The sequence below is a fragment of the Desmodus rotundus genome, chromosome 11 (assembly GCF_022682495.2).
Source record: "Desmodus rotundus isolate HL8 chromosome 11, HLdesRot8A.1, whole genome shotgun sequence".
In the NCBI taxonomy this organism is placed as follows: Eukaryota; Metazoa; Chordata; class Mammalia; order Chiroptera; family Phyllostomidae; genus Desmodus; species Desmodus rotundus.
In genome coordinates, this window is record NC_071397.1 from 93,212,347 (window position 1) to 93,225,316 (window position 12,970).

General features: G+C 42.8%; 1 protein-coding gene across 2 annotated transcripts in view; it reads right to left on the reverse strand.

Annotated features, from left to right (window-relative positions):
* The window catches only part of SYNE1 (spectrin repeat containing nuclear envelope protein 1), a 389,799-nt gene that overhangs the window by 203,784 nt on the left and 173,045 nt on the right, over positions 1-12,970 (reverse strand). For both annotated transcript variants that reach the window (XM_045188911.3, XM_053914376.1), the window contains 8 exons: positions 11,489-11,590; positions 10,046-10,249; positions 8,913-9,120; positions 7,991-8,103; positions 6,171-6,376; positions 5,043-5,198; positions 2,023-2,314; positions 1,007-1,179 (listed from right to left, as the gene is read on the reverse strand). In XM_045188911.3, the coding sequence (XP_045044846.2) occupies positions 1,007-1,179; positions 2,023-2,314; positions 5,043-5,198; positions 6,171-6,376; positions 7,991-8,103; positions 8,913-9,120; positions 10,046-10,249; positions 11,489-11,590 (1,454 nt within the window). The remainder of the gene's footprint in view (positions 1-1,006; positions 1,180-2,022; positions 2,315-5,042; positions 5,199-6,170; positions 6,377-7,990; positions 8,104-8,912; positions 9,121-10,045; positions 10,250-11,488; positions 11,591-12,970) is intronic.

The window sequence follows — 12,970 nt, forward strand, 5'->3', positions numbered from 1 at the left end:
TTTTCCTCAAAGAGTTTTCTAGAAACTCCAAATAAATCTCACCTCCCCCGAAGCCACCCCGTGCCCTGCCTTCTTCTACCATCCCACAGCATCTTACATCGCAGTGAATAATTGCAGAGTCTCCTGTTTTGTTTTGTGATGAATGTTAACTTTTTATTTATGTATTTATTTTGATCACAGTGAGCACACATTTCTTTGGTGGTCTAACAGTATCTATAACTTTCAGAATATGGTTCTTGCAAGGTATTTTCATGTAACTCTGACTGACAGTCATTTGTCCAACAAGCCAGCCTGATTATTTGTGGATACTCCAAGAGGAAGGAGGAAAGTGAAAATCTTCCACTCACAAATATAACTGCAATACCTAGGGTAGCAGTCAGTGTCTTGTCTATTTTCTCAGCAGCTTCTGAGTACTGCTTCCCAACGGGGACTCCAGGGGCGCCCTGAGTGGGCCGATTGTTGCTTGTGTGTGAATATCGCAGGCATTGAGGGACACTACCTCTCCTGCCTCAGTTGCTAAATGCCAGGGATGTCCCATCCCTGTGACAGTCAACCCTCCCCACCTGCCACATTTCCACCACCCCAGTGTGGGTGGTATTACTATGGGTTGAGGAAAGGATGTATCCTTAAGCTCCACAGTTGCCAACAACTTAATTTCCCTTATGTTTCCTTAAAAAAGTGAAAACATTAAAGTTATTCAAAACCACATATCCTTGCTTTAATGAATTGAAAAGGTGTATTCTACTGAGCCCACGTTGTATGCAAAATTCCATGAGAGATATTATGGGAGACGTAAATATTATACACACGCACGACAAACAGACAAATAAAAACCAGTCTTGGCCATTACAGAAAATACAATCTAGGGAAAGACAGGCAAGCGCACAACTAGTGAAAATAATATGCCTGGTCACTCTCGAACAGGATACCCTCGGCACTGCTCCGTCATTTTACGAAGCCCCTGGGTTTTACTTAGGCAGAGAAACCCTAGAAAAGGGCTCTGTACCTCTGAGCACGGAGGGCGGAGCTCATGACGTTGGTCCACGCATCTGTAAGGGTCTGCAGCTGAGTCTGAATCTCCTTCTGACCTTCTTTGTTGCTACTTCTCAAGGCCTGTTCCCCTTTGCCAATGGCCATATTCAACTTAACTTCTCCTTCACCTTTCATCAGGAGAATATCCTATCAAAGAAGAGTGAATACATGTCAGTAGAAATAGTAAAGCCTTCTGATGGTTTTCAGAACAATTATGTTTCCCATGAGACTCAAGGTAGGTAACACCTTACTCCCCTTAAAATGAAAACAGCAACAACAAAGTCTAGACCCTACTGCAATTGAACACTTGACCGAAATAGATATCTGGGAGTCTGGGAAGAAAGATTGCCTCCCATTTAAATTCTTGGGAAACTCTAGGTTACTTGCCTAGGCATCGTAACTTTACTGAAATTTAGTTTCAGAGTAAAAAAGGAATTATTTTGAAAATGAAAGCACGCTTGTCAAAAACCTAACAATCCCTCACCTTCATTGCCTGGCTAAACTCTGTCTTCAAGGCCAGCGCCACTGACTGCAGTCTGGGCGGGTGGTCTCCTCTGTGCATCCCACACACCGCTGTGGGCTTCACCCACGGCCCCTACACACTTGCTGTACTGCAGCTAACAGTTACAGGTGGTCTCTCCCACTGACCTGAACTCCTAGAAAGCCAGGACCAATTTTTATCTTTATATGCCCAGAACCTCGAATAGTGCTTAGAGTCAAGTAGGCATTCATTTCACAATGTTTGTTGGATATTTACTAAATGAAATTAAAAATTATTTTAAAGCTATTAAAACAAAAACGTTCCTTTCCTTGATGCAGGGGAAAAACAATCCCCTCCAAATTCTTTTTGCCCAATGTCTCCATTTCGCCCACATAATCCTCATTTAGAGAGAGAGACTCACAGGATGATGAGGACCCAACCCACACATTTGTGAACTTAATCAAATCAGTCTTCAGACACGGTCAGTGTCAGGTCGGCACCGCACATACCTGTATCTGTAACAGCTGCTTTTCCAAGGTGTCTTTGCTTCCGATGGTGCTGTCGGCCGAGGCCAGTTTGTTTTGCACATCCTTGACCCAGGCCCACGTGCTCTGCAGTGCATCCTCCAGGGCTTCGTGCTCCTGCAGGGCCACCTGGAGGCTCCGGAGCTTCTCTTTGGTCATCCTGACCAAGTTCTGGTAGCTGGTGAGCAGCTGAGAGCACAGGCGCCCCTCCTGCCCCGCGCCGTGGCCTTCCTCACCGAGAAGCTGCCCTCTCTCGGAGAGCTTATCCAGAGACTCTCTAAAGAAAACAGAAACAAAGAAATGAACTCTGACATTCTTGGAGGGCCGGGGAGTGACAAATGATTGTTGATGTTGGAGCGGTCACCAGACAAGAGCTCACAGCTGACATGCCTTTAAAATGAAGAGCCTGGGGACTGCCTGGCCACCTGTTTCTCCTGTGGTTTCTCCTGGAGTTTGAGCCCATCAAGGACCTGATTCGGTCCCTGCTGTGCCTCGATTCAAGCCCCGGGTGTGCCTAGGAGGGCACTTCAGAAGACCCCCCAGCTCCTCCCTAGTCCCGGTCAAGGCTATAAGCATGAATAGCTTGCTGACATGCCCCCAGACACTCTGGTGTTTTATATACCTACACAGAGGGTCCTCCTTTGTGAGCACCCTTCTGCTGGCTTCTGCTTCTTTTCTAGCCACTCCTTTCAGAGCTCAGTGCAGGCATCACATCCTCAGAAAGCTTCACAAGGACTCTGGAGAGGGCAGGGCATGCAAGGCTCCTCCTCTAGGCACCTTCTGCCGCCTCCTACACCCTGTCTGTCTCAATCCACAAGGCTTTGGCCTTCTAGAAGCCTGGGCTACTACAATCATCTCATGACCCCAGGACCCAACACGGTCTTTTGCAGAGATAAAATGCAAAACAAAAAATTCTTTCAAAAGGCCATTGTGTGCATGCTGAAGGGTGTCATTCTTGTAATCTCAGGTGCCTGCTCATCTCAGTGTGGAGTTACGTTCATTAGCTCAAGGGAAAATGCAATGACGTGTGGCCGGGCTGGGCTTCATCCTGTTGTACAGGTTCTGACTGCAGATCCGCACCTCTGTCAGCAGATGCCTGGAACACCAGCAGGGCGAGCGCAGGCGTCTGAACGCAAACTACTGTGAGTGCTGGAAAAAGGATGCGCGGTCTGTCTCCTGCAAGGTCTCTCTGTCTCTGTCTCCCCCCACCGCCTCTCCCTTCCTGAGTAGTTCCTATGAATATGGCATCCTGTGGGCCTCTGTGAGATATGTGTGACTTATACACTATTAGATCTACTCAAAAATACATTTTTTATTCTTAGAATCTTTTTGATAAGACAACAAGGTGGCAAAATCAAGGATGTGAGTTAAATAATTCAAGGGAACAGATATCACGTATTATTCCAAGAAGAATTGCTTAATGGATGATAAAAAAATAATCAATGAGTCTCAAGTCTGGGATACTTTTAAAAATATAGACCCCCCCCTCCACACCCCCGCCCAGGATGTGTGTACTGGGAATATTATGATAAAACAAAAACAAAAGCAGCAAGTGAGAGAAGTCAGGTGACCCAGCTGGGGCACCAGGGGGACCGGTCCTGGGGTTGTCCAGAGAAGTAACAAAAAAAACCCGGGAACAAACACATTAAGGACTCTGAGCATCTGGTCATGGACCATCAGAGAGTAACAGCTCAAAAAGAATGTATCAAGTTATTATAAAAGTTTGGAAGGAAGAAAGAAGTAGGTCTGGCCATACTACATGTTATCTAGACAAGATCCAAGATTTTAAAAGCAAAAAAAATTAAGTGTAACTTTCAGAGAGTTATGTAATTAGAATGATGCTATTATTCTGTTAATTCAGCAAGTATTTTCTATTTTTTGACATTATACTAGACAATGGGAATGTATAGATGATAAAGGCCTGATGGTCCCTGGCCTTGAAGAACTCACCATAGGGGGTTGGTGTATGTAGAAGCAACAGAAATGTTTAACCCAGGGTCGGGCTCACAGAGGTGGGAGCAAAGCGCCCCAGGGAAAGTTCCTGGTCGTCATCGCACTAGCATGCCAGCAACAGCTGTCGATGTGAGGGCTGCCTGTGTGTTCCTTTGCGTGTTTGGTTTTCAACACTAGGAACAGTCGACATGTTTGGCCAAACAGAGGACTCAGTGGAAACAGGGAATGAGTATAATCTGAATGGATATAATCTGATTTGCCTGATTAATCAGGCTGGGTGCTCGCCCCTACTGCTTCACAGATGAGTGTGTCTACCCTTTACACGGGGAGTTAAGGAGTTTTGGGTCAAATCGCACTCCCCTGCTGGAAATTGAAAATGCCAGGAGTGAAGCACGAATTTAGGGAGTGATGTCTTGAAAGTCAGGCCAGAGAACTTGGCCTGGGAATGAAGCCAGAATCGTTTGCTCAGTTGGAGGCAATGAAGAAACAAATACTGATGTAGAGAGGAGGGACCTCCAAGACAGTCGGATCTAATGAGCATGCCTCGTGCTTTACAAAGCACATTGTGAGAAGGGGGTGAATTGGAAATGGCCCCAGAGGCTGAAGTACATAAAGAATATGTGGAAATTGGGATCTACAGCATTATTTGTGTCCATGAAAAGTATCTCTTTTAATCATCTTATATCTTCATAATACTCTCTGAGAAGACAGTGTATCCTTATTATCATCCTCATCACGATGTTTATGGGTTAATATCAAGAAATACAGGAAATGAGTGTCCTGTCCAGTTTGTTGCGGGAAGGGAGGTGGAACAAAGATGCAGCCCAGCTTCTTACCTCATCTCTGTGCTCTCTCCAGAGCCCCACGCTGCCTGGGAAAACACTGCACAATCATTTCTATTCTAGACATTCAAGGATACTGATAAACACAACCGCCAACTAACCAACCCGCCCACTAACAACCCAACCTAACAACCCAACCAAACAACCAACCAACAAGGCAAACACACCGTCATGAGTCGAGAAAGGACCTATTCCATTTGGGTACCATACCTGGCAGCCAGTAGTTCACCCAGAAACATTTCAAGTCTATGGACTTCATTTTTCTTCTCAGAAATGTGCTGTTTACTCTCTCCTGAATTTTCTGAGCTCAACCTTTCATCCATTTCATGGATCCATAAGTTTAGTTTTCTGTGCTGATCCTCAAAGCTAAAGAGCAGAAAAAACACCGTAGAGAAATTCCGATGTTCTCATGATAATAAATTCTAATACCTGAGGTCACAATGCCTATGGTAATTAACATCTCATGAATTTTCAAGTAGAAGACTTAACAATAAGCCCACTCAAGTGATCACTTATTTTAGTAACAAAAGGACAAATCATGAAAATTTCTCTTGTAATCCAGACAAAAGTGAATCACCCTATCTTGCTGACTTGGTTACCTGGCAAACCAGCAAGATTACATTCCCGGACAACGTGCACTTAACTTTTTGTGTGTTACTGCCTATATCCTGAATTGGGCCAATGGGTAAATGAGGCCGTGGAAGCCCTGTGAAGAACAGGGTAAGTCTTCTCTGTGTCTTTGTGTCTTATGGGATCTGAATATGGCACAAGAGCACAGGACTTTGGGTGTTGAAAACAGTTTGAGTTCTCTGAGAAACGTGGACAAGAGTCAGGCACATCATCGACCACCAGAAAGGCATATTGATTATACTGACATTTTCCCCCTTGTTAACAAGAGTTTCTTTCCCCTTTTTCTAATTTTACATTCACCCACGTTGACATAGCCTCCTGATTGGAATCTGAATTCACATAAATTCAATAGGTGTTTTCTGCCATGAGTCCAACCCAGCGAAAGTAGACACAAGAAAAAAACTTAGATAATATAAAACCTGGATGTCAAAGCTCTAATATATTGACTTAGTCAAACAGACAAAAAATTTCTATATTCATATCACTTACAGTTACTAGTGAGTATAATTCCTTTATTTTCTATGTAGATAATAAAGCCATAGTTCGAACAATCAGTTACTGTCCCCGCATGAATCTATAATTAAAGTCAAAGCTTTAAAATTTAAACTCATAATTTCAGAGACTTGTTTATTCAAATAGCTTTTTTCTCCAAGTCACCGAAAACATATTCTGTGAATGATGAAATCTACCTGCATGAAAACAACCTACCTCTCAAGTTCTAAAGCACAGTCTTGAAGGGCCTGTTTGTCCCTCAGGCATTGTTTCAGGAATGCTTGAAACTCTTCATTAGCCTTCGTAACCTCTTCCTGAATGCTACTGACAATTTGCTTAGACAAATGTGCATACAGAATTTGTCCTTCCTGAGTCACAGCATCAAGCTTGCTCTGCCCATCACCAACTGAGTCCAAAGTGTTCTGTTTCAGGAAAAAAAAAAGGATATAAAATATTTGCTATGGTTCAGAGTCTCTGGTGCATGGGGACATTAATAACAATTCTGAGCTGAGATAGTAGAGCAAGAGAAGAAAAACAGGGGTCAAAGGAAGAAAGCTTCTAAGTAGGCTGGAGTGAGAATGATGTATAAAGTTGGATATAATCAAGGCTCATAACTGAGGACAGGCCAGCCCATCCCTGCAACCAGTGTGAGAATCACACTGGGAGCAACGTCAACCTGGAGAAGAAGATGTTCTTATCAAGGTCTTGTCCTCAGTCCCTCCCCATTCTCACTGTCCTGACCTAGTCCAGGCTCCACCTCCACACACAGGTAGTGTGGTATCTTCTAATTGGTGGACTGCCTCCGCCCCTTCTCCTCCTCTGACCCACCCTGCACACCATATCCTGACTTCAGCTCCCTTCTTTTCAGGGTATGCCCTTCTTCTTTGGAGACCATATGCATAAGCATGGCTTCAGGAGAGCAAAGAACCCCAGAGCCAGAACTGCTATGCTAGTCCCGCCTCTTCCCTGAGTCCCAGAATGGCATTTGCAACTGTTACTCAGACTTTTCTCTGTAGTTTCACTGCCTCTCAAGCCTTAAAGGGGACAATCCCACACCTGAATTCACCCTGCCTCCTGCAAAACTGACTTCCTGTATTCCAGTGATCTTCCTACCCTCACAGCTAATGAGTTATCTACATAATTGTCATCACCGATTAGGCCACAAAATCCGCATGTTCCCATTAATTAAAAAAAAAATTACTTTTATACTCTGGCTGGTGTGGCTCAGTGGTTTGAGCACCAGCCTACAAACCAAAGGGTCAGTAGTTCGATTCCCAATCAGGGCACATGCCTGGGTTGTGGGCTGGGTCCCTGGTAAGGGGCACATGAGAGGCAACTACACATTGATGTTTCTCTCCCTCTCTTTCTCTCTCCCTTCCCTGCTCTCTAAGTAAATAAATAAATACATAAATACATAAATACATAAAATCTTTAAAAATATTACTTTTATAATATGTAACACAGTGCTTTGCTCAGGTTAGCTGCTTAAAAAACAGCCAAAACTCAGTGTGAACTTAGTCTTCAATCATTCTCTACTTCACAATGGCCTTCGCTTTCCTGCATTCATACATTTTTCACAGTCCATAAAACCTAAACCTTAGATGTATTCAAATTAAATCTATTGCTTTAATTTGAATATATCTAAGCTCCAAATTTAGACCACAGGCTGTTAAAAAGCACAAATGATGTCAGTGATATCTTCTTTTTAAAACTCCTCCATGATAATAATGTAAAATAGGCATGACTATTCATGTTTTTAGAGCTATAGAAATTAAAATTAGGTTTAGCTTAGCATTCCAAAGAACTGTCAATAGGCTAAAAGAGAGGGGAAAGGGATCTAGACATTCTGTAGCTCTAACATTTTTTCAACTTGCTTTTTGTACTATCTCCTATGACTCAAGAAATCTAACTCTGATAAGGAAAAAGAAAAGCTTGAATGAAATAAAAAGATTTGGGTAAAGAGATGATTTAGGCCTGACCCAAAGGCACTCGAGTGCAGTGTGGGGGAGGAGGAAAAGCAACGCCGGCATTCATACCTGAAGGTCGTGGAGCTTTGCCTCCAGGACTTTGCTGTCGCCAGTTCTGTCTGATGATTCTTTTGCTGCTGTTTTTATCCCAGAAAACCATTCTTGGAATTCCTGCATGGACTCTTTGGAAAGTAACGAAAATGAGAAATGCATCCAAAACACTGAATGAACTTCCAGATTACTATCATGAATTAATTCTGGCCTTCAGCCAACTGTACTGTGCTTTACAAAATATTCCAGAAAGAAAACAAAAATAATAATATAGAATATGGCGTAGCATGATTGACAACCATGACTGTTCACGATAGAATTGAGAAATTATCTCAGAGACAAGACTGTAAAGATACTTATAGTCCTTAAACGTCTGATTTCCCTTCATATTTCTTTCTTTTGGTAAAGAAAGGTAATTAATTTCCTGAACATGGACGAATGCAGGGGAGAAATAGTTTAGGGGTGTGAAAGCCACTTTTGAGGCAAAAGGAGGAAGCTTCTCCTCTTTCCCCCAAGCTGACTGGACAGTCATGTGTGCGCACTTCAGAGCACGGGGCAGGGCCGCGCGGGAACCTGAGGCAGGCTCACGGGACTGGCACTTTCCTGAATTACACTCTCTCCTAATATCCAAGTCTACTGTCACTTCGTGGCAGCAGTGGAAGTAATTTTCCACAAAAGCATGAGCTACATGTCGAAAATCCAGATGCAATTCAGAATTATCAAAACGGTGGACTTTCTTGGGGAGAAAGAGGAATAATTTTGCTCATGGTGGGAGCCCAAGTATAACCCTCTTACTGCCCAAATCTCAACGCACAAATGAGTTTAAGATGATGTTCTTCTGGAAAGCTTTGCAAACGTTTGCTGGCAGTTTCTACATAGCATTTGGCTTGGATTCTTTCTTGGAAGCAAACTATTCATGCAAAGGGCTGTCGGAGCTCACCATGGAAGTGTTTTTCCAGAGAGTCCTGCAGGCTGGCCTGTGTTCTGGAGCACAACTGGCTGACAGCTTCGTGTTTCTTAGTCAGCCCGCTCATCGCGCCACCCAGGCGCTCCAGCTCGGCCGAGTGGTACTTGCGGCACAAACTATTGAGGCTTTCTTGGGTGGAGCTGATGTTGCTTTGCTGACTTTGCAGTTCTTTTTGAATTTCCTAGAGGATAAAAGTATGCCATGAAGGATGTTTTTTGCATCTAAGAGAAATATGCTACCTATTCCATGATGGTCTTTTTTTTGGGAAATCGATGTTATCAAAATTCATTCAGTAATGTATACATTCTTGTGGGATTGTCTTGTGAGTATTTGTGATATATCTGCGTTGACTCTGAGGATTTTGCCCAGTTCTCCTTAGGAACAAGTGCTAACAGCTGTTGAGAGGTAGCTAAGATCTGGGTTATGGTCTAGAGTATTGAACACATTGAGTATGTCCTTATGGATTCCAGCTCTGAGCTTTCGGTTAGTCAGTTGATTAGAAACTATTACTGGACTCATCCTCCTAAGTTCACACTCGTCAGTGGGCCCTGAGGGTCCAAGGGCACAAAAAGGCACAAGGAGTTAACTGAAAAATACATGTCCTTAGTCTTGAGTACAGAAAGAAAATATGCTAAAAGAGATCAGATCATTTTTATTGACAGTTGATAAAGAATGCCATCTATGAAAACAAACCTAATAACATAAAAGTGGGATGTTTTCTCAATTTTAGAAATATATATACATCTTCCTCTGTATAAAAGCAGTTATACTAACCAATAAAAATAATTAAGTGAGAAAAAACTATTTGGCATTCAAGTTTGAACATTCAAGCACTTCTATAAGTGTTGCCTTTTTAATAATAATAATAATAATAATAATAATAATAATAAAGCATAGCCTATGAGCAGGCCCTATAGCAATGCATGCTTTACTATTTTTAGATTATTCATTTTGCATTCAGTTCTTTAGCCATTACTTACTTTGCTGTGTCATGGGTTAATATGGGTAATTGAGAGTAGAGGTTATAGTTTGAGTACAGTCACCACAAAGCAGAGAACTAATATTTCCACTGAAGTGTAAACACTTCATGAGAGTTTGTTATCTACCTTTACTTTTTTCAGCCCTTCACAAGTCTCAGTTTGGGCACAGTTTGCCAAGGATTCCTCTAGTTTTGTCAGCCAGGTTGTCACGTCGTTAATGAACTTCTCCACTTGGGTATTCTGAGTCCTGAAATCTTTCAAGGTTCCTTTGGCTTCATCACTAATTTCTTTGGCATGCTCCAGTTTCTGCCTCAGATCTGCTTCTATAAACTAAACATAAAGTAAGAATTCATTAAAATCTGTGAAAGCCAGACATTTACTGGGAATTCCTGGCTGTGTAGCTTGATTGTAAACAAACAAACAAACAAAAACGCATAAGCCTACCCATGGATACTCGTTCAACTTTTCTAAGAAGAAAATCAGTGGGCACAAGTTGCCAAACATTTCAAGTGATGGGAAATGGAAAGAGTAAGGATTACAGTTCACATGTGATGTGGAAGTGGCAGTTTGAGGTTCCAGGGAAGACACGAGACACATTTCACACGCAGAGCTAGACGCAGGCAGCGTTCCCAAGCAGGTGACTGAAAACTTGCTCCTCACTCTCTTTGGGAAACGCTCACACTATTTTGCCCTTAGGTAACCACTACTTTGGACAAAACCATCACAGGATTTCATCCTAAAGCACTTTCCTCTTTGTGCCCACTTTTAAATACTCAGAGAGACTAATTCTCTCCTCCTGGATGGTTTATTTTGAGTGTGCCCCTGCCTTCTCTGGCCCGACAGATAATAAAAGGACTTATAATCATGATAAATTGCAAACAGTTTCCATTCCACCATTAATACATGCGGAACCACTTGACAATCAAAACTTTGAAATCAAAGGTAACTTTTATCTTGCCCCAGCTCAGATCTGCTGCAAACTGGAAGCGCACAGTGGAGAAAGCAGCCAAGTACCTCTTTCTGTATTTTTTCTGCTGCTTTCGATCCCCTCACCTTGCACAGCCCTGACCCCTGCAGGCGTGGACAGGTAGGAAGAGGGGAAAGAACTGGCTTCTGGGCTTTCTAAGCCTGGTGACATTTCACATTCTCTCTGCTCACAGGCCTTCCTTAATCTGTGGGCTTCTGTGAGACTCCCCTCACTTCTGTGACCTCCCAGTGAAGCGCCCCAGATGCAGTTAACACATTTTTCTCTGGCTCCTCGCTTTTTCCTTCTTCAACCTGGGGCATCTCTTTAACTTCCTGCTGATGAGGTCCGCCACCCTCCAGAAAATTTCCTTAGATAACCTGACATGTCACACACTGATGCTCTCTTTTGTTCTTTTCTATTATAGTTCACCTCTGAGCCAGAGGTCACACTTGGGCATTCAGCCCAGATGACGTTGAGATGCAGGCCACTCAAAACAATCAAAACATAGGTACTTTACCATATAAATGCACACAGAATATAAATACTTTTTTGAGATAGCATCTAGTACATAGTAGTTATTACAAACCTGGTTCAGAGCTTACCTGAAGGTCTGGTGGTGTTTCTGGATTTTTAGTTAATTCTTTTAGATCATTAACTTTAGAATGAAGTTCTTCCAATTTCAATGCTTTGCGTTTAACTTCAGACTGCCAAGATAAAAGACAAAGGGGAAAAGCATAACTAAACCAAATATTCACGTGTTATTTTTGGCATTTAATAATTCTAAGAGTTAACTGTCAAAATGCCCCAACTTTAAGCCAAGGTAAAAAAAAAAATCTTTTTCATATTTTGACCATTGTCAGTATTTATGAATGTGGAAAAATATCACCATACACTTTCACTTGGGATGTGAGAGAGTGTGAGGAACTTTCTTTCTTCCCACCCTCTTTTATTGGGGAAAAATGCTCCTGGAAAAAATTAAACACTCACCAAAATTCTTGAGTAAGAGGGAATTTTTAGTAGCTAACTGTCATTTATTCACGAGCATTGAATCACGGTTACTATGGCAGCATTAAACTCTTGAGGAAGCATTTCAAAGCAAGTACACATTGGAAGTGCCTAGTTACTTCTGACTATCTGCAATTCACAAGAAACCTTTCAAATAAAAATTTAAAAGATGCTAAAACAGAAAGGAGATTGATCAGGAGATTGATGTCTAATATTTTGCCTTGTTTTTTTTTGCACCAACACTAACACAAAAAGGTAGCATAAATACCACAGAATCGTTACTGAACAAGTTAGACCCTTACACATTTCATTAGTTATTTGGGCACATGAAGGAATAGCTAAAGAATCCCCTCTCAAGTTAAATATCATTCTTTAGTGCCTGTGGGCACTGCCAAACCTCCTGGTGCCTTCAATCCAGAAATAATTCACTTACCCAGTTCGATGTGACGAGCTGACTGTCAGGCCCACTGGCCTTTTCCAGAAGCAGCCCGGGCAGTGACAACATCCCACCTCCACACCTACTTCATTTCCTGCGCTGCAGCGGCAGCGCCAACCACAGGCACTGGGCTGCATCCAGCTCACTGATTGTATTAGCTGGTGGGCCACACACACAGTCAGCCACATAAAAGCCATCTCTGTGAGCGACTGAACCTGGACATAGGGAACGTGGGGCTGATGCCTGTTGGCCTCCTGGATCCCAGAGGTCAGTAGTGGGTGTATACTGTATGTGGGTTTAAGGACTGGCTCTCCAAAAAAAAAGAGGCCCTAATTTGTAGCATTTAGCCCCATTTTGAGTTACAACATGATGTGACCGCACACGGAGCTGGAAGCGCTCCACAGTAGCACACCATTCTACAGTGTGTCCAGCGTACAGGTACAGTAGCTGTCAACGTGAGAGCCTGGATAACGGTACTATGAGAATAATAAGAAGAAGTTTTCAGTTTTGAGTGTTTATCACCTTCATTTTAAAACATAGCTCATTTCTGGCCATCGCCCACCTGGTTTTGCTGTTTTTCCAGGCCTGGAGCTGAACTATGACTGAGCCTAGCTGTTCTCTCTCAGATGTTACCTCCAGGGAG